Source organism: Bidens hawaiensis, unplaced genomic scaffold (assembly GCF_021521415.1).
Source record: "Bidens hawaiensis isolate Kalapana, Puna unplaced genomic scaffold, B.hawaiensis_p1.1 tig00008858_1, whole genome shotgun sequence".
NCBI lineage: Eukaryota > Viridiplantae > Streptophyta > Magnoliopsida > Asterales > Asteraceae > Bidens > Bidens hawaiensis.
Genome location: NW_027491639.1, coordinates 222,298 through 248,667, shown reverse-complemented (window position 1 = coordinate 248,667; position 26,370 = coordinate 222,298). Strand labels below are relative to the sequence as shown.

General features: G+C 34.7%; 2 protein-coding genes and 1 pseudogene across 3 annotated transcripts; 2 read left to right on the top strand and 1 right to left on the bottom strand.

Moving 5' to 3' along the window:
* Nucleotides 1-298: 298 nt before the first annotated feature.
* Nucleotides 299-6,542, bottom strand: LOC143530172 (endoglucanase 8-like; annotated as a pseudogene). Its single transcript, XR_013134807.1, has 7 exons — nt 6,300-6,542; nt 5,121-5,528; nt 3,726-3,818; nt 3,502-3,663; nt 2,154-2,265; nt 1,463-1,622; nt 299-783 (listed from the first exon to the last, which is right to left on the bottom strand). The product of XR_013134807.1 is annotated as an endoglucanase 8-like (transcript).
* A 5,579-nt stretch (nt 6,543-12,121) lies between these two features.
* Nucleotides 12,122-17,359, top strand: LOC143530170 (ABC transporter G family member 7-like). The gene is made up of 11 exons (XM_077025784.1): nt 12,122-12,442; nt 13,780-13,970; nt 14,063-14,213; nt 14,341-14,473; nt 14,565-14,766; nt 14,851-15,127; nt 15,604-15,735; nt 15,839-16,059; nt 16,151-16,363; nt 16,454-16,538; nt 16,625-17,359. The coding sequence occupies exons 1-11, from the start codon at nt 12,200-12,202 to the stop codon at nt 16,946-16,948; spliced, it is 2,172 nt and encodes a 723-aa protein (XP_076881899.1). The 5' UTR covers nt 12,122-12,199; the 3' UTR covers nt 16,949-17,359.
* Nucleotides 17,360-20,714: 3,355 nt separating this feature from the next.
* LOC143530169 (uncharacterized) lies at nt 20,715-25,720 on the top strand. The gene is made up of 9 exons (XM_077025782.1): nt 20,715-20,989; nt 22,065-22,249; nt 22,356-22,534; nt 22,955-23,239; nt 23,342-23,400; nt 23,504-23,540; nt 24,047-24,118; nt 24,218-24,542; nt 25,140-25,720. Exons 1-9 carry the CDS (start codon nt 20,884-20,886, stop codon nt 25,572-25,574), a joined length of 1,683 nt encoding a protein of 560 aa, XP_076881897.1. The 5' UTR covers nt 20,715-20,883; the 3' UTR covers nt 25,575-25,720.
* Nucleotides 25,721-26,370: the final 650 nt, after the last annotated feature.

The window sequence follows — 26,370 nt, the reverse complement described above, 5'->3', positions numbered from 1 at the left end:
CGGGATTTGATCGGCTTCGGTTCAGGTATTGAACGGTTTTTGCAAGGTTGTGGTTCGGTTAACCGGTTTTGGTGGAGAAAATTACAAACCGGTTTCTGAACCTACGGTTTCAATCGGTTCCAATCCAGTTTCTACATAATCGTTTCAAACCGGTTTGGTTTCGATACGATTTTTGGGTCGGGTCAGTTAACCGGTTTATTTGTCCACCTCCAAAATGCTCCCTTAAATAAGAGAACTTTGCCAAATAATAATAATAATAATAATAATAATAATAATAATAATAATAATAAAACACAAGTGACAGCATGGGATATCAAATATCATAGATTCAATAATAAGTAGTAGATACATTTGCAACTTTGCCATTATGGAAAACAACATTAGTAATATAATGTTACAAAATCAAAACAAGTTAATATGACCTTTTTTTTAGCATCAATGCACCACTTTTAATTTAAATCAAGGGTGGGCTGAAAAGTAGGCCAATAGTCCCACCAACTGCGCGTTTATATACGTCGTGGGTTCTGATTCTTGAAAGAAAGGGCGAGAGTCAGGAAACGCTTCGGTGGTGTTGGGCCCACCGACGACAGCTCCAACCAATATGTTTGGGTTTGGGTCTGGGCTTAAGAAGTAACGGGATCCAGCCTTGCAGCCTATGTGAGCTGGATGGACTCTAACCGAGGGTAATGAACTGCCGCGGTGGTGAATCCTTTGCGGGTAGCGGGACCCGTATCCAACCATGTAGGACATTTTTATTGGATTGTCCCCAAGTATATAGTTCACCTGTGAACCCAACAAAACATAATCGATTAGATTGTATTGTGGAATGTGGTCACATTAGATTTGGGCTTAAATGGGCCCAAATTAGCAATTCTAGGAAAAACAAGAATTAGGGCCTTTTTTTCAGGATTTGGGCTCAACCAAAGATCCAAAATGCATTGAGCATAGAGATGACTAAAAAACCGGTAAACCAATTTCTAGTCCAACCCAGACCGATGGTTCGTATACCAGTTCGTACGTCAGATGCTCAAACCGTTTTATGACCCGACCAAATTTAGAAAAAAACCCATTAACTAAAAAATATGATTTTTTTAGCAAAACCAGTTAATGAGCTCAAATTGGTTCGGGTTACACCCGTCTTATGTGTCCATGACTTGGGTTGTAACCCGAACTAGTTTGAGCTCAATAACTGGTTGTACACCTCTAGTTGAGCATTTTTGTTTGATTTGGGCCCACTAACCGTTATTCTTGACCCGGATTAAAAAACGGGCCCGGGATAATTACAACCATCACTTGGCAAAAACCCAAGTCATGAACGTGGGCCCATCATAAGATTCCATATTTTAAATATTTTTCCCATAACATTGTAAATAAAATCATATTTTTAGTTGATACAGTTAAATATTTTTTTTCCAAGTTATAAAAACTAAAAAAATAATAATAAAGATTAATAATAATTTACCTGACGTCTGGCCAAGTTTTTTAAAAAAGCAGGGGAAACTGATTTACCGCCACATGTCACCGCGTGATTGGCGTGGCTAAGATAGAATAGGCCAACAGTAGGAAAGATAGTGAAGTTACATGTTGCATGTTACTTCCTCCGGCTTTAAATATCAATCCACCTAATTTATCACCAAATCATAATTCAAAAAATAAATAAATAAGTTCAATAAATTAGCCATTTTCATGTGTGGATCATATCTATACGGGACGTTATATTCATACACCAGCCTTATTTCCGGACATCAACATGTTTTTCGAGAATTTATTATGAAATCCTATAAAAGTTTATAAATATATTTTAACCACACAACATAAAAATGGCTAAATATGCAACTCGTATAGGTGCTTATATGATCTGTATAGCTCTAAACGACTCGTATATATATGACAGCGTGAAGATGGGACCTGGTGTCTGGTTATAACTTATAAAGGCCCAATGTTTGTACAATGCATGCCTATCTCTAGCGTCATGTTAGAATAAATACACGAATCTTTAGTGGTGTATCTTATTTTACTCGTCTAAACTCTAAATATTTACATGTGATATGTTGTCACGTATCACGTATCACATTAGTTTCTGACATAGCTATATAAGTATAAAACACTTATAAAAATAACTACTTATTTATTTATTTAAAAAAAAAACAAACCTGGCGAGTACTGAACTTGCTGATGAGCGGTTCCGGGACATAATGAACATATAAAGGCATCAGCATTGTTTTGAAATGATTTTAAATCAGGTGATTTTCCCATCAACACTTCCTGCATAAGCATTTGTATTAATAATAATAATAATAATAAATTATTAGCACAATCTTTATTTAATTCAAGTTAAGTCATTTTCAGTCTAAACTTTATGGAGGAATGTTAATTGCATTCATTCATAAAAGCATGGGAATTGATAGACAGTAGGAAAGGTCACACTGCAACCTTTATGCACATGCATGGTAGCAGAAGATTAGTGACTGTATATGGTAATGCGGGTCCCATTATATGACCCCACATAAACCTAACTTGCATGAGTCACATTCTATTTGAGAGTAAAGACACAATAGACATATAGCATGTAAAGGATTTAGACTTTAGACTTTAGAACTAGGCCTCTAAATGAATGGAATGAACACGAACAAGGCATATTTATGCTTGTTTAGTTGACTTTAAACGAACATGAACAATTGATCGAATAAATATTTGCGTTCATGTTCGTTCATTTAACATATGAACATGTTCGCTCGTTTAAAAAATATCTATACGAACAGCTTATGAGCATAAATGAACAAACATAAACTAGCATATATGAACAAGTATGTAATGGTTTTCTATATAATATTTAAGCGGACATAAATGAGCAAACATAAAATGAACGTTCACGAACATAAATGAACAAATGAAGCATGTGTTCATGTTCATTCGTTTGTTAACTAAACGAACTTTCCGTCGAACAGTTCACAAACATTTTAGTGAACGTTCGATTCGTTTACATAGCATTTTAAAAGTAGTTATATTGCCTTTTTATTAATGTTTTTTCATATCAAAGATTAGCAGTTTCTAAAGTTAGAATATAATGAAACTGATAAAAAAAATTAACAGCAGATTTAAAAAAAAAAAAAAAAAAAAAAACTGGTTTTGACAAGTGGACTGATTCTTGTGTGAAAATGGGCCTGGGCCCACATGTGGGCACACTTTAAGCAATAAACATGATTTACACAGTGGATATTAAGAAACCATGTGACTTGCTGACACCTAAAAGGTATTAGGGTATGGAGTATATATTAATATTAATATTAGAATAAACACACAAAAATGAGAAGAAGAATATCAAGACAATATACTATAAGACAAGAATTTTGATAAGATCTAGCAAAAGTCTAACATGTTTTCTAATAACAAGATAAATAATCATACTAGTTAATTGCTATGATTGGATGCAAATAGCCAAATATGTCAGAAATAACATGTACTCAGGTTGTGTAATTAAATAAAACATTGTTTATGTACCTTTGATATGAGAACATTGATGCCTGCATGTTTGTTATCCCAGCCAAATTCATTAATGGTGTCGCCTGCTCTTAATATAACCTCGTTTTTTATGATGTACTCGCGATATTGACGTCTTCTTGACGCTTTGTGTAACCAAGCCGCTGCCCATAGCAATTCATCCTGATAAAAAAAACTAAAACATTACAAATGTTGCTTATGTTTATATAATTTAACGGATATACCTGATAACCGTTGTTGTCGCAGTAAAACGGACAAACAGCAGAGTGCAAATAATTGCTATATGCGCCTCGGTATGTGTCGGCAAACCGGAAGACCTAACAAAAATTAATATACACAATGCAGTTATACAAACGTTAGACGTAGTATTATGTAAATACTGGCTAAGTATATAACCTTATCCTTAGTCAGTTGCTCATTTATAGGATTCGTTAGTTAAGAGGGAAAAAAAACTGCATTGGGAACAGTTAAATTTTTAACAGAAAATGGGCAGCATTGGGTTGGGTCCCAGTGGCTATAAATAATAGTCAAAAAGTGTAGTTACTTCTGGTGTGAAATTATCTATGGGTGAAATATGAATACATTGACCAAGAAGCATTTGATGTGCACAAAAGAATATGGCTTTGTTGCTTTCAAAGCAGCTCATGCAGGTACATTAAGTTTATATATTTATTATAGAAACAATGGAACTTGAAACCGAAAATGTAAAAAAACCGACGTGAAATCGAAAAAACCAAACCAAAACTGAAATTGCAAAAACGACCCAAAACAACGAAAAAACGACCAGATTTGAATAAAGCAAACTGATATAACCGAACCGAAATTAAAAAAAAAAAGTTTGGTTATATACTTATATGTTTTCAGTTTTTTTTAACACCCGAACTTTCGATTTGGTTTTCCATGTAATTAAAACTGAAAAATAAATCGAACTTATTGACTTTCATTTTATATTTTAAACTAAGTAATTTATTATAATTTAATATACCGTTTAACTCAAATATTTAAGCTCAAATAGTAATCAAATAAACTATTAACAAAAAAAAAAATTAAGCCAAAAGTCATTATTTATGGCCAACTTTCGTTCTTGACCCAAAATATTCAAACATAAATGCAAAACTGAAAAGCTAAACCAAACCGAAACGATTTTTAAGTTTTAAGAACCGAAAATCCAACTTTCAGTTTTTAGTTCAGTTTTAGCTTAAAGCTTAACTGAACCATGCATACCCTTTAAAATACATGTCAGTGTGAATGTTTTAGTGAAGTAACTAGTTTTTGTGGCCGAATAACACGTGTCAATAGATTATTATTGGCTATTAAAATATTTAGTCAATATGCTTGCACATGATATCACCTGTTTCAAAACGTACAAAAAAATCTAATCCAAGTAGCAATTTGTCACATATAATAATACAACACATAAATATTACTTTTATGCTAAAAAAAATATGAGAAATATAAAACATATTTTTTAACGGCTAAAATCCCCCAATAATTATAATAATAACGTTAATAATAACACATGAATATTATTTTTATGCTAAAACAAATATGAGAAATAAAAAACATATTTTTTTTTCTATTTTTAACGGCTAAAATCCCCAATAATTATAATAACGTACCTTAACAGCGCGATTGAGCAGGACACGGGAATACCCCGGGTCCCGCGACCTAAACACAATCGATGCGGCTGCCAATGCCGGGGCAGTCTCCCCTGCCACGTCAGATCCCGGGTGATTCCTATCGATTTTATACACTGTTCGGAGCGTATCCATATCCTCGGGTCGCTCCCAACAGTTATGATCCGAAATAGCGTCGCCTACTTGAACGTAAACGACACCGTCTGTTGCGGTTGCTTTTAATAAGTAATCTGTTCCCCATTTAACTGCTTTAACTGCATTTGTTACTTCACTTCCCATTATCCTACCGAAATCTATCACACTCCAGGCTAACATTGTTGTTGTGAATGCCATCGGAAACCCGAACTTAATGTTGTCTCCAGCGTCGTAGCATCCGCCTCTTAAATCGATCTGTGGGTTTAACAATTAATCAAGAGCGTTATATGTACGAGTTTGGGGTGTTTACGGTCTGGTTTTGATGGTTTTTTAACCAAACTGTTAGTAACGGCTTTTTATCATTGAAAACCGAAGCCGAACCTTCTAATATAATTTTAAAACGAACCAAACCGAACATTTACGAACACACAACAATACGCATGAAATCGTGATTAAATAAAAACCTACATTTCGCTGAATAATTAGAAATTCTAACTATTTAACGAAATATAGGGCCCGAGCTCGTCTAGACTCTAGCTCAGCTAGTGAGTATTTTGCAAGCTCTCATTTGCTTTTTATTTATTAATTAATTTATCTATATATTTTTATTTTACTTTTTTGTATCATAATTTTATATATTTTAAATTATTAATTATTTTAAAAATATATATCCAATATATGAATTAAAAATTAGTTAAGTAATAGATTTGTTTAGGCTCGTGAGGGGCTCAAACTCAACAAATGAAGCTCAAGCTCAGGCTCTTGTCATGCTCTGTTTCTAAAACTCGAGCTCAGCTCATTAGTAGTTTTTCAAACTCGACTCATTTATTATTTATTAATCATTATACTTATACGTTTTATTTCACTTATTTTTATCATAACTTCATTAATAAAAACACAATGAGCTCGGGCTTAAGTTTGCAAGCTTAGCTCAAACTCAAGCTCGAGCTCATGCTTTTAGCGAGCCGATAATACGTTACAATATCGGCTCGCTAAAAGCATACGGTGTAAAATAAAACAACTTACACCGGCGGAAGCTCCGTCGTGCAATGCGGAGTGACTCCGCCACTTTACGCGCTGGTCCGGCGGCAGTTTGCCGGACCGCTGACCTTCGAAGAACATAATGCACTTCCGTAGAGCATCAGAGTAGTCATGTGCAGTAGCAGAAGTTAATAATAATAATAATAATAATAATAATAATAATAATATCGAAATAATAATATTCGCCGGAGAAGAAACTGATTTTGGCGCCATTTGGAGGTTGCGGGAGTGAGAAGAAAGGAATGAATAAAAAGTGAAAGCGTCGTCGATTGGATTTATAGAGAGAATAATAATAAATTAATAATAAAAAGTGGGTCATTGGATTCTTTGGTTTTGGCGAATGAGAGTGTGACACGTGTCGGGGTTAATGAAGTGATGGTCAGGGTCTTGTTGATTTGTGTTGTTAATGTGGTGTGACTATTCGGGTCGGGTGGGAGTAGTGTAAGTAAGTAAGTAACCGTTAGGTGGGCCCACAAGAAATTGTGCTGCCGGATCAGCGCGTTAAGGCGATTGGCGTTTAGAATCGGTCCACATTAAACCATCTCAGACTCATCACGTGATAGGTAAAATCAGTATTAACGGCTTGGTGATTGGCGGTTAGAATCGGTTTCAAACACACGGCACCTTGGTTTTTATTCCAAGTCTTACGTCCCCTTAACCAGTTGTGCTACACGGCAAAGACCATCAGCGGGAGAAGTGGCGGAGTCACTCCACATTGCACGACGGAGCATCTGCTAGTGTAAGTAATTATATTTTAACTAGTGTCCCCAATCTTGTAAGTTGATGAAGACCGGCTTGGTTTTTAGTTCGAGCTTCAGCTACGCTTGTTTAACAAATGAGTACAACTCGAGTCAGGAGCGTAGGCAGCTTTAGGGGAATGAGTTCCGTCGAACCCGTATAAAATTTTATTTTAGTGCTATATTAGTGTATTTTGATATCGAACCCGTTAAAAACCTAAGTGATAAACAATCAGTTGTTCGTCCTTCCGAACCCGTAGAAAAAAATTTCTGGTTACGCCACTGACTCGAGCTCGAGTGATTATTTAAATAAATTTTTTGATTAGGATATAATATGCAAGTATTCAATAAAATAAAATATATAAAAATGATAATAAAAATGTGGGTTATTGGATTATTGAGAATGGGCGAATGAGAGTGTGACACGTAATCGGGTTTGAAATGATGGGGCGGGGTGATCACAGGCTTTTGTTGACTTGTGGTGGTGTGACTATTCGGGTCGGGTTAAGATGGTGTGTGACTATTGTAGGTAAGTAACCGTTAGTTGTCCCCACACTAAATTGTGACCGTTTACTAGGATACAATATTTTCACATTGTCACTTTTTTGTGGTGAATCCGTGACAAATAGTTTAATAAATAATAATCATATTTGATTAAATAACATTTATAAATCTGCTTTTGGTTGTTACAAATTAGTTTTAATGATTGATTTTCTTTTCTAATAATGTGAAAATAGCTTTGTGATTTTGACAAAGATAATCCATGACTAAAAACAGCGACGGATCCAAATTTTATATTTATGAGGAACATGAGGTTAACCAGAATTTTTTGAAGTATAGTCAGGATTTTCAAATATAAATAATACTAATTTTCTTTTATGACATGTCGTTACCTTCTATCGTGCCTTTGTGGGTACGCTCTTGACTAAAAATTTAGAGTCGATCACGTGAACTAAAGTAATCGAAATAAGAGAAGAACAAAACAAATTATACTTAGACACCTGATTTTTTTCAAACAAAAAACTACTAAATTACTTTTTTATATGCTAATATTACTTTTTAAGTACCCTATAAGAGTACCTCTTCATTTTAGTTTTTGTGTAGTATTGATACACTTAAAAAGAAGTTAAAAAAGTTTTGAACTTGATGTGTACAACACGTTGAGATTTTTTATAAAAGTGTCTGATTGGGATTTAGTTTATTACTGTTGTCAAAATTTTAGGTGAATTTTTCTACCCTATGTTGGGGGGTACGCGGTGCCCCGTGGTTGTTTATCAGGTTTTTTACGTTTCTTAACATAACTCATCCCTTTTATGCTATCAACATTACCAAATAACTAAATGGTTCAACGAACCGTCGGTTGATCAATTGCATAAAAATTATTATCATTCATTTCAATTGCAATGTATAAGAGATTTATGAAACGTTTTTTACTCGCAATGTCCCAAACTATTATGATACATACCAAACAATATGTATAAAAATAGTATGCAAAATACAACATTTTGTATAAGTATATTATACCAAATTGCTATGGGATATAAGCCATGTATATCTTATGTAAATATTATATCAAAATAACAATTTTTTAAAAAAAGAAAGTTAGGCAACAACACTTGTTTCTAGACTTAGAGCCAAATAAAATCTTAATCATTTTCTGGAGGATTGAAAATTACTATATTTGGCCTTTGCCTTGCGCCCCTCTACACCTTCATGGTTTTACCGACTTTTTATGATTTTTACCTCAAACTTTGTGCTGTTGTTTACATCTTGTTTCTTTTATCTCTTCTATAGAACAAAGTGTGTTTTGAGTCATTATATCTTTTGAATATTGAAAGTTGAAACTAACAAAAGGTAGAGCAAACAAGACTACAAGAGTACAAATTAGAAGTTAATAGTCAAAAGGTGATTGCGGGGTAATTTGTTGCCCATTTGCCCTGTCACTTTATTATAATCGTTTTGCAGTAACTAATTACTATGATAATGTAAACAAAACTTTTCTTTGAATCTTCAACTGAAAATAAATAATCCTAACTTTTGTGTAGTGATTTTTAAAGTTGAAATTATTATCGACCAATACACAGAAGTTGAGATTATTTATTTTCAATTTGCCATTAAATTATACCATTTACTTTCTATCTAAAAATTGCATATTCACTCAAATGTTTTATTCACAAAAATGTGTTCGTCTTTGTTTATGCTATTTTGTCTGGAGAGAGAATGAAAGATTGCTTCCTTTCAAAACGTTCATCACCTTCCAAATAAATCACAAAAACGCCACCATTATCATCTTGTATACTAGGTTCAAGGAGATAGGACGAGAACACCAACACATCTTTCGTTGTAATCAAATTCGACCCCTAATTTGCACCAATCGAGTCATTATACTTGACGACAACTGTGTTATAAAATAGTAACTTATATTTAAAAAATACATGTAAATATGTAATCATCTATTCATCTTGCATTTTATTGCACATGTAATCATCCAAGTTCTCATTTTATATTTATTGGTTTAATCTACAAAATATAATGAAATCAATTTACATGTTAGTTACACGTGTCCGATATATACCGATCGATTAGCATATACAAAGACTATAATACAACAAAATAAAGGTGTTGGTTGTCATTGTGTTGCCTCAAGCCTTCAACCCAATCATGGCTCCAACCAATATGCCTTGCAGCTTACGTGAGCTGGATGGACTCTAACCGAGTGTAAGACATTTTCATCGGATTATACACAAGTATATATTTCACAATACAAGTATATAGTTCACAGAGAATATCTCATAAAATAGTAACCAACTTTCAAAAGTATTCTAATTAGGTCACTCATGCATATTTTTCTCAAATCGGGTCACTAATTCTTCAAATTGAGTCTCACCGATTTTTTTGTTTGTTAACAAAGTAATGGATGATAAGATGTGGGGGTCGGAATTTGCAATATATGTAGTTATATTTTAAAAAAATTAAAAAACGTTAAATATATTAAAATTCAAAAATAAAAGATAAAATCCACGTTGTCACTCAACGTCAACATAAAAAAAAAGATAAAAAGATTTCCTATGTGAAACAAAAAACAAAAACGTTAAAAAACATGTTAAAACCTTTAATTTAATAGAAAATAAAAGTTGAGTGACCTAATTAAAACACTTTTAAAACTTGGTTACTATTCTATGAAATTGCCCCATAGTTCACATGTGAACTTAACAAAAGATTAGAATCAATAGAAATAAAATTGCAAAAATTATGGACACAAAAGATTTGGGCTTGATTGGGCTCAGATGGGGGGTTTTCAGTAAACAAGCATTTAAGCCTTTTTTTCAGTAACACTCAAAATGTGCATTTAGTAGTGTTGACTAGAGGCGTAACCGATTTTTTTCTCAAACCGAACCGGTTTGGTCAAAGCCTTGTCAAAAATAGTTTGACACAAACCGGTTCGGTATATAAACCGGTTTAGGAGTAAGAGAGGTTGACCTGGTCCAGGTCAGTTCGGTTCGGTTTAGAACTGGTTTAATCAGTAAAAATCGGTTTGGTTGTTCAAAAGGAGAATCGGTACCAAAACCGGTGGTTTGGGTCGGTTCATGAACCGGTTTGGGTGAAACCGGTTTTCTTATCAAACCGTTCGGGTTGTTTGCCATAAACGGTCTAAACCGGTTTTTTACACCTCTAGTGTTGACTAAGGGTATGTTTGTGTGTGTAAAAGGTTAGACAAAATAATTGGGATTTGGGGCTATTAACTTGGTGTTTTCAATTTATATAACTCACAATTTTATATTTGCTGTGTATGAATGGAGACTTTTATATTTGTTGTGTATGTATGAAAACTTATGCGTTTTTGTATGTATATACTACTATGCTTAAGCTTAAGATACAATTGTTTAAGTGCTTGAGCATGTTTTAACTTTACTCGTCCAGTTGGGCTAGTGAATATGCTCATTTTCCTACATAGTTTGTGACTACGAACGATCCCTCTCAAAATGAAACAAGTCTAATTTATCTTTAAGTTTTAACTTTTTTGGACTTCTGTGTACTAATTCTACATTGCAAGCTATGACTCATTTTAGGCGGTACACACAAGCTTGAGTCAAGCTTAGGCTCGTTAAAACTTTCTTATAATACACAAAAACAACTAACATTAATATAATTAACCAATCTAACTATCTATATAAATTGCATACCATAAAATCCTAGGTGTCGCTCTCAGGTTGTTCCCCCCATTCTCTAGAGCCATCAGATTGCTTGATTTATAAATGGAGGCATCTCATGCATTTGACCCGAATTCGCGGGTTTGGGTTTCACCAAACCCGGATAGTTTTTAAATGGGTTATAACATCTCATTTATTTGTAAAACTATTTCATAAGCAAACAATAATTTTCACGGGTCATGGGTCTCACCAAAGCCGGATAACCCTTAAACGGGTTATAACATCTCATTTATTTGTGAAATAACCCTTAATTATCAAAGAATAATTTTCACGGGTTATGTGTCTTACCAAACTCTAATAGCCCTCAAATAGGTTATAATATCTCATTTATTGATAAACACTTTCATTATCAAACCCTAATTTAATTTATTTGCTTTACATGTTCTTCGTTGCTGGTCTATCAACTCTATCGTCGGTAAACTTCCAATACTACCCACCATCGTCAACTACATAACGCCTCTTTTTTAATTAGACAAATATTTGTGTTCATGTTTGTACATCTAAAAATATCAACATGCTCGTGTTCGTTTATGTTTGTTCGTTAAAAATCTAAAAAACCTAAACATCTCAACTAATAAAACCTAGACGTTAACAAATATAATAACAAACTACGTTAAACATATATATGTATTAAATTAAAACAACACTACGTTAAACAATAAAATAATCATCATAAAATAGCAAAACGATTAAAAACAAAACTTTAAATAAACTCCCGTAATACGAAAGAATCAAACTAGTAAATAATATAAATAAACCGAGCTCGAGCTTGAGTTTTCACCGTCAAAATAAGTCGAGCTCTAGCCCAGTCTAATAAAAAATATATATTTTCAAGGAAAATACACTACTACCATCAGTAGTGAACCAAACAAGTCCAAATAGAAGATAACATCTTTTAGGCGTACGTGCAAGCAAATACTCACAACAAACAAATATAATGCTTAAAATCTCCGGCACCGGTGGCGGTGTAGGCCAGATTCTGGCCGCCGTCGCCGCGGCGTTACTCCTCCGTCTCTTCTCCGGCCCCGGCCCGGCGTACTTGCCGGAAACCGAAACCGAAGAAGAAGAGGTTTCGGATTCTGAAGCTTCGGTTTCGGATAATAATAATAATAAAGTGTATCCGGTCACAGTCCGATGGACGAATATTACGTGTGCCGTAACGGATAAAGCTTCTAAATCGGTTAGTTTGTGTTTATAATAATATAGTTAGTTGATTATTACTGCATGTTGATTTAGGAGTTTGTGTGATTGACGTAGTTAGGTTTATATATGTTTATTGATATGTGATTAGTTAATTTTGAGTTAATTAGGTGTAATTGTGCGGTTAATATGTTTATCTATGCTGCGTTATATGCAATTCAAATCATATGCGTGCTAAATTTCGTGTCCGTATTCGTTCACTTAGGAAATGAACTAGTTTATGTTTGTTCGTGTTCGTTCGTTAACTTTCTAAATTAACGAATGAAATTTCGTGTCCGTGTTTGTTCATTAAGGAAATGAACTTGTACATGTTTGTTGGTATTCATTCGTTAACATTCTAAACAAATGCAAACGAGCATAAACATTCGTTATGCTTTTATCAGACAAGCGACCGGTTCACGAACACATAACCGAATGGAATTTCGTGTCTGTGTTCGTTTGTTAAGGAAATGAACTAATTTATGTTTGTTCGTTAACTTTCTAAACAAACACAAACGAACATGAACGTTAGTTAAGCTTTTATCGGACAATGGTTCGCAAACACATTACCGAACGAAATTTCGCGTCCGTGTTTGTTCGTTAAGGAAATGAACTTTTTCATGTTTGTTCGTTAACCTTTTAAACGAATGCAAACAAATATAAACGGACATATATTAATTGAAAATATAAAACTACATTGTTAATCCCAAACAATGGACATAACCATGAACCATCCAAAAGATAAATCAAGTTTAAGTGTTTTAACTTTTAACTAAAAAATTACCTGACATATTACTCATAATCATTATTATAAAAAAAAGTGTGAAAGGTCTAAGTTTCCCAAAGTTTAAATGTTTGGATAATAAACTAAAGAATATAAAATGTGAAAAGCCTTTAATGAAGGAACATAAACAAACGAACATGAAAGAACGTAAACAAATGGACATTAACAAACGCAAACGAATGAACATAAACGAACACGTTACTGAACGTTCACGAACATAAATGAACTTTGTTCATTTTTGCCCGTTAATTATACGAAGTTACGAACGTAAATGAACGTTCTGCTGAACGGTTTGCTATATGTTTGGTTTGTTTACAGCCCTAAGTTAAGTCCTTGTGATTTCATTTGTGTGTGTAAACTGGTTAATTTTCATGTTTAGAGGTATTCTGCTCATGGATTACTTTGTATTAGATTGAATGAATCAATACTAGCACAGCACTTCTTTATATAGGAAGCTAGATCATCTAACTAACTGCGCAAGCATCTACAGCATACATAACCGAAATGTACAAGTGTGAATAGTTCAATAACTAACTAAACTTGACAATTTACAGGTGCGGTTCTTGCTTAAGAATGTGTGTGGGGAGGCAAAACCTGGAAGGCTGCTTGCAATAATGGGCCCATCTGGATCAGGGAAGACAACTCTCCTCAATGTGCTAGCGGGCCAGACTGCTGCATCATCTAGGCTGCACTTATCTGGCCTGTTGGAGGTCAATGGTCAACGGATGTCAAACAAGTCGTTCAAGTAAGTAACTAAGTTACAGCTTCCACAAATCTCATCATTTGTTTATAGAAAGTCTTTTATTGACGAATTCCCTCGTTATAAAACATGCACAGATTTGCTTATGTAAGACAAGAAGATCTTTTCTTTTCCCAATTAACTGTTCGGGAGACGTTGTCTCTTGCAGCTGAACTCCAACTGAAGGATACGTATTCAAAGGAAGATAAAGATGAATATATAAACAATCTTTTGTTCAAACTCGGCTTGGTGAGTTTTACTGCTTTTATCACTTTTTATCTGATAATGTAGATTGACGAGTATATTAGAAAAACTAAGATGATTATGCAATGTCGTTATCATTTCATTTACTGTTTACTCTTTTTTGCAATAAAAGGTTAGCTGCGCGGACACCCGAGTTGGAGATGCCAAAGTTCGTGGAGTAAGTGGAGGCGAGAAAAAACGATTGTCAATGGCTTGTGAACTAATTGCTAGTCCATCGGTTATATTTGCTGATGAACCAACAACCGGTAAGCATAATTTTTTTTTCAAATAGGTTTTTTCATCAAGATGGTTTTACAAGAAATCGTCAAATAATATTAAAGTTGATTATGTTTTCAGGACTAGATGCATTTCAAGCAGAGAAAGTAATGGAAACTCTTAGACAACTAGCACAAGATGGACACACAGTAATATGCTCAATACACCAACCGAGAGGCTCAGTGTATGCAAAATTTGATGACATCGTGCTGCTGACAGAGGGAGAACTTGTATATGCTGGTCCAGCTGGCGACGAATCACTAACCTACTTTTCAAAATTTGGGTTGTTAAATGCTAACTAGCTGAAATATTGCACATTGCCTTGTTTCTGGTAAACTTGCAAACTGATAATTGGTTATTTTATCAGGTATGTGTGTCCAGATCATGTAAACCCTGCTGAGTTTCTAGCTGATTTGATATCAGTGGACTATAGTTCATCTGAAAGTGTTGCCTCTTCCCGGAAACGGATTGATAGCCTTGTGGAATCATTTTCTGAACAGATTTCTTCAACCTTTTATGCATCAGCAATCACCAAAAGCGTGGTCTTGAAGGATAATAATAAATTGAAAAGAAAACCTAAAGCCAAAGGTGTTATTGGCTGGTGGAGGCAATTTTCATTACTTCTTAAACGTGCGTGGATGCAGGTAATAACAACTTCCGCTAATCTTATATTTGTTCGTTTATGTTCATCTATGTTTGTTAGTTGTTAGTTCATGTTTGTTTTAAGTTTGTTCGTTTATGCATTCATATAAACTGTTAGGCCCATTGCAATTTAGTCTAGTTTTATTAACTTTTTGGGCCTAACCGATTGATATTTACATTTACATTTACATTAATTGGTGCTTGCTCAGTTATGTTATGCTCATTTATATTCGTTTATCAGATAAACGAATATAAACGAAGGAGCGAATATAACTGAACACAGATAAACAGTTATATTCGCTCGTTCGATTAAGTTCATGGACAGTTTGTTTATGCTATTAACGAATGAACATGAACACAATCACACATTCATTATCTTAATGAATGAACCCAACTCAACCATCTAAACACCTATGGGTTATAATAAGCGAGTCATATTCTGTATTCATATGGCTAACATTGGTCTGAAATTAACCAGGCTTCCCGTGACGGGCCCACAAATAAAGTCAGGACAAGGATGTCAATCGCATCAGCTTTAATTTTCGGGTCAGTTTTTTGGAGAATGGGGAAGTCACAGACATCAATACAGGATAGAATGGGCTTGCTTCAGGTATATATTCTTGCACATATAAATCTTTTGATAGCTTTAAAAACCCGTAAAGTTGGATATTTTAATATGCGTTTTATTTACTCACTTGAATACACATACATAGGTTGCTGCTATAAACACTGCAATGGCTGCACTTACAAAAACTGTTGGTGTTTTTCCAAAAGAACGTGCAATAGTCGATCGAGAACGTGCAAAGGGTTCTTATTTGTTAGGACCCTATTTATTATCTAAGTTAATTGCCGAGATCCCCGTTGGAGCTGCATTTCCATTATTATTTGGCACGATTCTTTATCCTATGGCACGTCTCCATCCATCTCTATCTAGGTAAAAATATATAAACCAAATATTTTTAATTGGTTATTTGGTTTGAATGCATGTGAAAAGGTTATTTTTATTTATTTCTTTATTTTTTCAGATTTGGGAAATTTAGTGGAATAGTGACTGTGGAATCTTTTGCTGCATCGGCAATGGGCTTAACCGTGGGTGCTATGGTTCCAACCACAGAAGCAGCTTTGGCATTGGGCCCGTCTTTGATGACCGTGTTCATTGTGTTTGGTGGATATTATGTGAATGCCGATAATACCCCTATCATCTTTCGTTGGATCCCACGTGTTTCTCTCATAAGATGGTTGAGTAGATTTGTTCTTTGATGTTGCTGTAAAAAAATACTTTGGTTTGTTTACGAGATAATATTTATTGTCTTCGGTTGTTGTTTCAGGGCGTTTCAAGGACTTTGCATTAACGAGTTTAAAGGCCTTCAGTTTGAACATCAAAATTCTTTTGATATTCAATCTGGAGAACAGGTCAGTAAATCACATGCATCTTTTAGTTATGTAAACACGGGTCAAACCCGCATTGACCCGAACCGTTTATAAATATCGTGATACAGGCTCTAGAGAGGCTTTCTTTTGGCGGTAGTACCATATCCGAAACAGTGATGGCTCAAAGTAGAATCCTGTTATTTTGGTATTGCACAACATACTTCCTTCTAGAGAAAAACAAACCCAAATACCAACCGCTTGAGCCACCACCGGTCGACCAACCCGAACCGCAAGTAGAACCTGATGAGCCGGTGGAAAGTGACGACTCACCGGGCCAGTCATTCGAGATACTCGAGACTCCAAACGTTGACCAAGGTAATCCTGACCCACTGCAGCTTGAATCTCCTCCGGCTGAAGCCGAACTTAGTCTGTTTGAGCTAGACGGATTGTGATTATTATTATTATTATACTTTCGCATTCATCTCATACAGGTTCTTGATTTAAAGAGTCTGCATGGTGGACAAATAAGCAACATACTATGTTCTAGGTAAACCTCGGTAGCGATTTTAATGATTTCAAATTACATATAAGAAAGAATGAATCTTTCGATCTAATGTTGGATTCTTGACACATACTAGTGACTGGATCTTTTTAATAGAATCCTTTGAGTACATATTTATGTGTGTTCATGTTTGGTTTAGTTTTCATGTTATTTTGCGCCTTTCGTGTATGGTTCCTTATTTTTTTATAAAAATTTGATGTTGCGGGTTCGGGCCTACTTGATTATTCATAGAGTAAACTGCGGTTACGTCCCTGTGGTTTGTCTAAATCTACGGTTTTAGTCCAATAGTTTCAAATTTGCGATTTTCGTTCCTGTGGTTTCATTTCACTTGCGATTAAACCCGACCATACTAACTTCGTTAAGTCTGGACGTTAAACCCATCAGCGTGCTCCTCACGTAAGGGCAGTTTTGTCTTTTTTTCAATTACACCCCAATCCCTCACGTGAGGGTGCTTGCGAATTAGGGCAAGGGATTATTTGGGGAGAAAAAGGACAAAATTGCCCCTCACGTGAGGGGCACGCTGATGGGTTTAAAGACAAGATTTAACGGGGATAGCGTAGTCGGGTTTAATTGAAAGTGAAATGAAACCACAGTGACACAAATCGCAAATTTGAAATTATTAAACTAAAATCGCAGATTTGGATAAACTACAAGGACGAAAACCGCAGTTTACTCTTATTTATATCAAACTAGCTGGGATTGAGCTTAGCTTATTTCAATTTGAGCTCTATATCCAAAGCTCGAGTTTGATTATGAGTCGTGAGTAACTCGTCAAGCATGGTTCGTTTATTATATATTAATTATCTTATTAATTGTCAACATCATGGTCATTGTCAATAATGCAAATAAAGGCAAGCTTTTTATTTTATAGCGAGTAACTCGTAAAACATTATTAATTGCCTTTATTTTATAGCATAGTTATATAGATGAATCAATTATAATAATGCAAATAAAGGCAAGCTTTTTATCTTCTTTTAATTGAATATTTAATTTTCTGATAGAGATTGGTCTAATAAAACAAACTTAAATGAAGTATCCTTTTATTATTAGTCCTTATCTTCATTTTTATGTGTCTTTATTGTTGGATTTTCTAATGTTTATAAATAAGTTTTTAAAAATATATAAATTCAACATATTTACTTCATTCCTCCTAAAAAAAATACCTACATATATCTATAATAATTTTCTTAATCTAAAAAATCAAATTATATAAAATACATTTTAATATAACAAAATTTTAATATTAAGGATGTAATGGTGGTCCACCAACTCCATACATCCGAGATCCCCCACCCCATAAACTAAAAAAGGTTCTAACTAATCACTTTAACTAATCAAACAACAATTTTTTGGACATTATAAAATATAAAATAAATATTATTCTTATGTTAACTTATAAAGAATGCTCTTTTTCTATCTTTAAATACATACAATACCCTTTTTTGTTTTAAATAATTAGTAGGTATTTTGTTTCTTTTTGTTTTATAAATTTTTTATTGACATTATTTAAATCAACAAGTTGTTGTTTGGTATTTTAGTTAGAAATAACCATGTTAGGCTGAGGGGTGTGGGGGGCGCGAGAGGGGGCGCGAGTGGGGGCGCCAGCCAATAATATTGTGACGTGTGGCAGAGAGAGAAACTTGATAAGATGGGTGTTGGTAGTGGTGCTCGCGCCCCGGGCCATGGTGTGGAGGGGCGCAAGAGGGGGCGCGAGCGGTTTTTTTTTTTATTTTTTTATAAATGTGTTAAAAAAACGTATTATTAAAAAAACTCATAAATTATTTAAAAAAACACACATTAATTAAAAAAACACATTAATATCTAAAAAAAAAATTAAAGTACTAAAAAAAAACATTATTCTTATGAGCCAACGGCTTGGTCCGGTGCCGACCATAAATCGTCGTAACTGTAATCTGAATCTAGGTTTGGGTACCAATTTCCAGCCATGTTTTTAAAAAAAGGTTTCGAAGATAGGGTGATTTTGGGTTTTGGGTGTGGTATGTGATATTGGTATGTGATATTGGTTTTGGGTGTGGTATGTGAGAATGGTTTTGGGTGTGGTATGTATTGGTTTAGGAATATATATGTGATATATAGAGGAATATATATAGAGGAAAATTTTTTTTTTTTTTTTTAATACAAATTAATATGAGCCAACGGCTCTATTTACGCAACCCAAGAAGCCTTCACGCTCCCCCCAGCCGCTACCCCTCTTGCGCCTGCCTCTTTTTCCGCGCTCGCGCCCCGGGGCGCGACTGGCTGGCCTCTTGCGCCCTTTCTAGCGCTCCACACCCCTCAGCCTTATGATAATAGAATACTAATTTACTATCATATAAGGTTAAATTGTTATTTGGACAGTAAAAAACTTTAACTTGCAACAAAGCAAAATTACACAAATTCGACGTTTTCTAAATATATGAAATCCGATCTATTTTTAAACAAAAGAAAAAAGCCAAATACTTTATATCACCGATTATCTCTTCAATTTTGACATCTTTTCCTTCGAAAATCTTCTATTTGCAAGCTTTTCAAATACGCCAACAAGCTAAAATAACGATCCCATGAAAAGCTTTCTTCTCTCGACCTCCAAAACCCACATCACAATGTAACTCCAACAGACAAAAAATCGAGGCCACCTCACACCAAACACTCACATGTAACATGTTGCCAAATCACCGAAGCAACCAAACAAGCTATAAATACATGATCTACCATCTCGACTCCTGAAGTCCTGAGTAACAAAGTTGACAATAAGAAAAACTCACCTGATTACATGAATATTCTTCTTGCTCAGCGTCTTTTGGAGTGAGAAACAGAGAATTCTATTCATATCCACATTCTCAAGTCACAAATTGAATTAGTTTTGTGAGCAGAGGTTCACAAACCGAGTATTTTTAGGAACCGGTTCCATGTATGTCAGCAAAAGTCAAAACTGGGTCGGGTAGGAACCGATTCCGGGTATAATCAGGTATTTGACCAAGTTTTCTGTTTTTTTATCAAGATTCATGTTGGTTTTTGACCGGGTAAAGGAGGAACCGGTTCCGACGGGTTCAAGTTGAGTCCAGTTATGGGGAGAAACCCAATACCATGTCGTACCCGCATGTCGGGTTGGGTTTAGAATCGGGTACTTTTTGCACATGAGTAAAATTTTAGTACAAAATATATAATAAAATAATTAATAAAGCGGTAATAAAAGGATTTGTAGTCAAAACTAGGGGTGTGTACGGTTCGGTTCAGTTAATTTCGATTATAAGTTATAACCAATATAAAACTTGGGCTAAAATTTTGCTTAAAAATATACATGAAACGAATGCTTAAATATAACTACATGAAATAAAGGTATAAATATATGAAATTAGGATATTAGTACATGAAATAGAGATATAAATATATTTTAATAATATTACTAAACATACATATAATACATTAAATAGAGGAAAAAGTGATTGAAAATATGAAAAAAGAAAATGAAGAGTTCAGTGCAGCTCGGTTAATTTCGATTTTCAGGTTTCTAATTCAGTTTTGTCGATTTTCGGTTTTCACGTCTAATCTGTTACTACTACTGCTACTCACCCGCCTTTTATTCTCTCTCTAGATCTATCTTTATCTCTCTATATATACATATACATATACATACACATACACACGTGTAAACCGATCCACTACCTGTATAAATATCTATATTAGCAACCATGTGCTACAACTAGCTTCCTTCTGCTTCTGCAAGCTCATCACCATTCTCAACTAACTGTCTTATTATATGGTGGACTGAGATTTCGTTTTGTCTCCATTACGACACACTGAATAATAATAATAATAATAATAATGGAGACGAAGCACGTGTTCGCATTGTTCGTGTTAGTTTGCTGCTTCGTGAGGTGTGATTCAGCTGTTAATTCACTGAACGATGATCGAATTGGATCTGTGTTAGGTAATAAAAATAATAATACTGTGTTCGTTTAATTAATTAATTAGTTTCTGTGTGTGTTGATTAGTTAATAGTTTAGTTAATAGTTAATGCTTGTTTGAGTTTAGGTTTTCATTTCATTTGATTTGTTTATTGTGTGAATTTGAGTTCAGTGTTGGGGATATATATATAGGTTAAGTGTTGTATGGTGATTTTGTGAGATGATTGGGGTTCAATGTTGGGTGATTTGACTTGAATTGGTATTTGTTTGACCGTGACTGTTTACCGTTATTGATCTCCGGTTATGATAAGCGGTGCGAATGAGTCGAGCTGCTCGTGAGCTATCAAAATTAGTAAAAATAGATATTAAATTATAAAACAGCTTGAAAAATTACTCATGAGCCGCCTCGAGACCAAGCCCGGGCATCCCTTGTTGAGTTCGAGCCGGCTCATGTGCCTAAACAAGTCTAATATTTATTTAGTCGATTATTATATATGTTTATAATATGCAGTATTTTATATATAAAAAATATGATTAGAATATATCCAAAACGTAGGCATAAGTATTAGTAAAATAATTAATATATAATAAACAAGCTCAAGCACGAGCTTGAAAAACTAATCACGAGTCGAGTTTGATCTTTAGAAATTGAGCTTGGAATGAGCCTAGTTCGGGTCCGAGCTTGAAAAACCACTCATGAGCCGAGCTTGAGCTTTAGAAATAGAGCTCAAAATGAGCTGAGCTCAAGCCCAGGCTTGAAAAACTACTCATGAGCCTCGATCTTTAGAAATAGAGCTCGGAACGAGCTCAGTTCGAACCAGAGCTTGAAAAACCACTCATGAGCAGAGCTCGAGCTTGAAAAAACTACTCACGAGCCGAACTCGAGCTTTAGAAATAGAGCTTGAAATAAGTTGAGCTTGTGCATAGACAAGCTCGGGCTCATCTCGGCTTGTTTACACCCCTAGTTCTAAAGAATTTTTGTGAAATTCCACGGTACAATATGCTGAAAGCTGGTAAATTGGCTAGGTTATGTGCCAAATTTATTAGTAATTGCTGTTTTCTTGTTGTTTATGTGCCAAATATGGTGGACAATTGTAGGGGAAGATAACATGGGTCATTGGAGAAATGAGATTTTGAACTCATCAGCTGAAGCCCCTGGTCCAGCCAACGAACCATCCGGTGCACTCGTGTTGGCAGGTTCAAGAACAAAGAGGCCTGATATTCTTAACCGGTTCAAGCGCTATCAAGGTGGATGGGACATCACTGACAAGCATTATTGGGCGGTAAGCTTTCTTTGCTCAATCCATAGGGAATTAGGGATTGTTTGTTAATTAATTATTTTAGGTTTCAGTTCTTTTAGTTGATACTTGTTAATGATATTGTCTACAGTCTGTAGGGTTTACAGGGGCTGCTGCTTTTATTCTAGCTGTTTTATGGTTTGTGTTATTCGGGTTAGCCATGATCATACATCATTGTTCTGGATGGAGATTAAATATCAAAGGCATAGATTCCCGGTTTTCTCAAACGATATGCTTAGTACTACTTGTTATCTTCACGTGTGCTGCAGCGTAAGTATCTCAAATCATATATTTACCAAAAACACAAAATGTAACGACCGTTGACCACTTTGACTTTCAAAGTCAAACACACTAGACCCAAATTAAAATGACCGTTTTGATACTTTGACTCTTCAAGTCAAATACACTAAACACAAAATAAAATGACCTTTGTACTACTTTACTTTTAATAGTCAAACAAACTAAACACAAAATAAAATGATCACTGTGCTACTTTGACTTATGAAGTCAACACACTATACACAAAATAAATGACCATTGTACTACTTTGTCTTTTAAAGTCTTAACATAAAGTAAAATGACCATTGTACTACTTAAGTTTTAACATCATGTTTGATATTCAAAGTAAAAAAAAACATAATCTGTAAGAACTTTTTATAATTCAGTTATAAAATATAATAATTTTTTCAGGACTGGATGCATTCTTCTTTCAGCGGGGCAGGATGAATTCCATGGTGAAGCAATCGACACGTTAAATTACGTTGTTGACCAGTCATATTACACGGTTCAGACTCTGGTTAATGTCACAGGATACTTATCACTAGCAAAAACCGTCAATGTGGCACAGTTTTATCTTCCTTCAGATGTTCAAGACAGTATTGACAAATTAAATATTGACTTGAACTCAGCATCAGATACATTGGGCCGAAAAACACATCAAAGTTCACGAAAAATAAGAATCGTCTTCGATGCTGTGTATGAACATTTTACAAACATCTTTCTTTTTGTTCAGTTATGATACTTATGATGTTCTAAGATTTATAAAAATTATACTGTTCTATTTGTTTTCTTTTGCAGGAGATCATCAATGATTACTGTTGCAATAGTAATGCTTCTGGTTTCTATTTTAGGCCTTTGTAAGTGTTCATAAGAGTTTCATTTCTACTGTTAACCTGTTTTAGCAAATTGTTAGTGTCATTTCCTTTTCTTTTTTAATTGTTATTTCTTTTTCTGTTACAGATTTGTCGATTCTTGGTCACAGGAATGCAATCCACTTGTAAGTTTTCTTTTCATGATCTTGTTCTTGGTATTGGGAGTGTGATTAGGCTTGTAAATGAATTGAACGAACACGAACGTAGGCTTGTTCGTGTTTGATTCATTTAACTTTAGCCGAACAAGTCAAAGATCACGAACACTTAAATAAACGGATTTTCTTGCATGTGTTTGCTAAAAAAATGTACGGATTCATCTTCATTAATGTGCATTCATTAATATTCTAAACTAAGTAAATGAACAAAAAGGAATAACAATACCCAAATTAAAGTCTAAATATCACCAGATGATTCATTGAGGTATTAGTAATAATAATAAATAATAAATAAATTTGAATGGATATTTAAACGAACATAAACAAACCTTAACGAACCTAAATCAAGAACACATACGAACTATCACAAACATAAATAATGAACCAGACATGTGTTTATTTGATTAATAAAACAAAATTTTTGTCCATATTTACTTGTTTATTAACTAAACAAAAAAAAATAAAAAAATTTGCAGATTCATCATCGGTGGATGGTTGCTTGTTGTGGTTACATCCATTCTGTGCGGGGTTTTTGTAATCCTCAACAAGTAAGATAAACGTTTCAAATTATATTTTTATTTTTATATGGTTGCAACGAAATTTATATTCGAAAAGTACTAGGTTTGACCAAAAAAGCAAAATTGCAGTGCAATCTCGGACACGTGTCTGGCAATGGACCAATGGGTGGATCACAGGAATGCCGAAACTGCCCTTAGCGATATCCTTCCTTGTGTTGACCAGAGGACCACGAACCAGACTTTATATAAAAGTAAACAAGTGATCAACGATCTTGGAAATATAGTCAACGGGTTCATAGGTTCGTATGCAAATTCATATGGGGCGCCATCAGGGAACTCTAATTATTATAACCAGTCGGGCCCTTTGATGCCGTACGTTTGCTCTCCGTATGACTCGCAGCTCCAAGAACGAAAGTGTTCATTGGGAGAAGTCTCAATGTCAAACGCATCTTTGGTATGTATACTTTTTTCAGGTCAAAGTTGAAAAGTTTTCGTCTTCAAGAATGGTGTAAAGCACCCAATGAATTGATCAATTATTTCAAATTTATAAATTTTCAACAAGTTACTTCGACCTCAAAAGACAAAATTTATAAAACTCACACATCTCCGAGCTGTAAATGAATCGAGCCCAAGCTCGACTAGACTCAGCTCGGGCTCGGCTCGTTTACTATTTATTAGTTAATTTTTATATATTAATAATTATTTTTGTATATATCTTTAATTATAATCTTATTTATAACATAATGTGTATTATTAACTTATTTTTTTATTAGTTAATTATATATATAATTGTTGTTATTTAACAAAGATATATTAAATATATTTAATAAAAATTATATAAGCAATAAGCTTGTTTAGGATCGTGGGCTGGGTTGAGCCCGATAAGTGAAGCTTGGGCTAGGGCTCGTCTGTTAAACAAACTTATTTAAAGGCTCGAGCTCTGGCTCAAGCTTCTTTAAGCTCGGCTCGATTTGAGGTTTTTTGCGAGCTAGTAGCTCACGAATGTCTTGGCTCGTTTACTAATGTCCTTGAATCAAACTATGATTGATAGGTGTGGCAGAATTACACATGTACAGTCTCGGAATCCGGATTATGCACGACCACCGGAAGATTAACCCCCGACATGTACCAGCAACTGGTCGGCGCCGTAAACATAAGCTACGCCCTCCAACATTACACGCCACCGTTACTTAGCTTCCAGGACTGCAATTTTGTCCGGGAAACTTTCACCACCATCACCTCCGACCACTGCCCGCCGCTGCAACGCCACCTGCGGATAGTGAACGTTGGTCTAGCTCTAATTTCTGTAGGAGTAGTACTCAGTCTCACACTTTGGATAATATACGCAAACCGCCCCCAAAGGGAGGAAGTGTTTGCTAAGATTGCCTCCAAGATTAAAGGCAAATGTAATGGAAAGCTTTGTCGCGATGACCATACTGTCCACGTGTCATCGACAGACGTTACGAGTCGAATAACCGAAGTTTGAGGAAAGCCTTAAACTTCAGAGTGGTTTATAGCGCGTTGTCATAAGTGACACGTAGATTAACCTGTTATGTAACATAAGTATATGTGGACAGTTTTTGAATAAGGTATATCAATTAGTTGTTCTAAATATCAGTTGGATAGTTTAGAAGATTAATAATTAGTAACTGTGTATATGTTAGCAACCAACACACTGTTTTATGAAGCAGTGTCTAACACGAAATATACCAATAACTGTGTTTATATGCTTAGCAACTGACACAAAGTTTCGGGTTAGACACTGCTTTGTGTCATTTCAATAAAAACAGTGTGTTGGTTGCTAAGCATATAAACACAGTTATTGGTATATTTCGGGTTACTGTTTTATTGAAATGACACAAAGCAGTGTCAAACCGAAACTTTGTGTCGGTTGCTAAGCATATAAACACAGTTATTGGTATATTTCGGGTTACTGTAACCCGAAATATACCAATAACTGTGTTTATATGCTTAGCAACCGACACAAAGTTTCGGTTTGACACTGCTTTGTGTCATTTCAATAAAACAATGTGTTGGTTGCTAAGCATATAAACACAGTTATTGGTATATTTCGGGTTAGCTAAGCAGTGTTTCGTTAACCCGAAATATACCAATAAATGTGCTTATATCACACTGTTTCGTTAAAATGACACAAAGTTTCATGAATGCGCGTGCCGTCTGGCAAGTAACTCGGTTGGCGTGAGCTGACGCTGTGACACTACCCTCTGACGCTGTGACACTACCCTCTGGACCATCGAAGCCGGAATTTAGATTAGGTTTGA

Coding starts and splice junctions, on each gene's coding strand:
- LOC143530170 (XM_077025784.1), top strand. CDS start 12,200: ATGCTTAAAATCTCCGGCACCGGTGGCGGTGTAGGCCAGATTCTGGCC. Junction 14,767..14,850: donor ACCTACTTTTCAAAATTTGG/GTTGTTAAATGC, acceptor TTATTTTATCAG/GTATGTGTGTCCAGATCATG. Junction 15,128..15,603: donor TTAAACGTGCGTGGATGCAG/GTAATAACAACT, acceptor GAAATTAACCAG/GCTTCCCGTGACGGGCCCAC.
- LOC143530169 (XM_077025782.1), top strand. CDS start 20,884: ATGGAGACGAAGCACGTGTTCGCATTGTTCGTGTTAGTTTGCTGCTTC. Junction 22,250..22,355: donor CTGACAAGCATTATTGGGCG/GTAAGCTTTCTT, acceptor TATTGTCTACAG/TCTGTAGGGTTTACAGGGGC. Junction 24,119..24,217: donor GTTTTTGTAATCCTCAACAA/GTAAGATAAACG, acceptor GCAAAATTGCAG/TGCAATCTCGGACACGTGTC.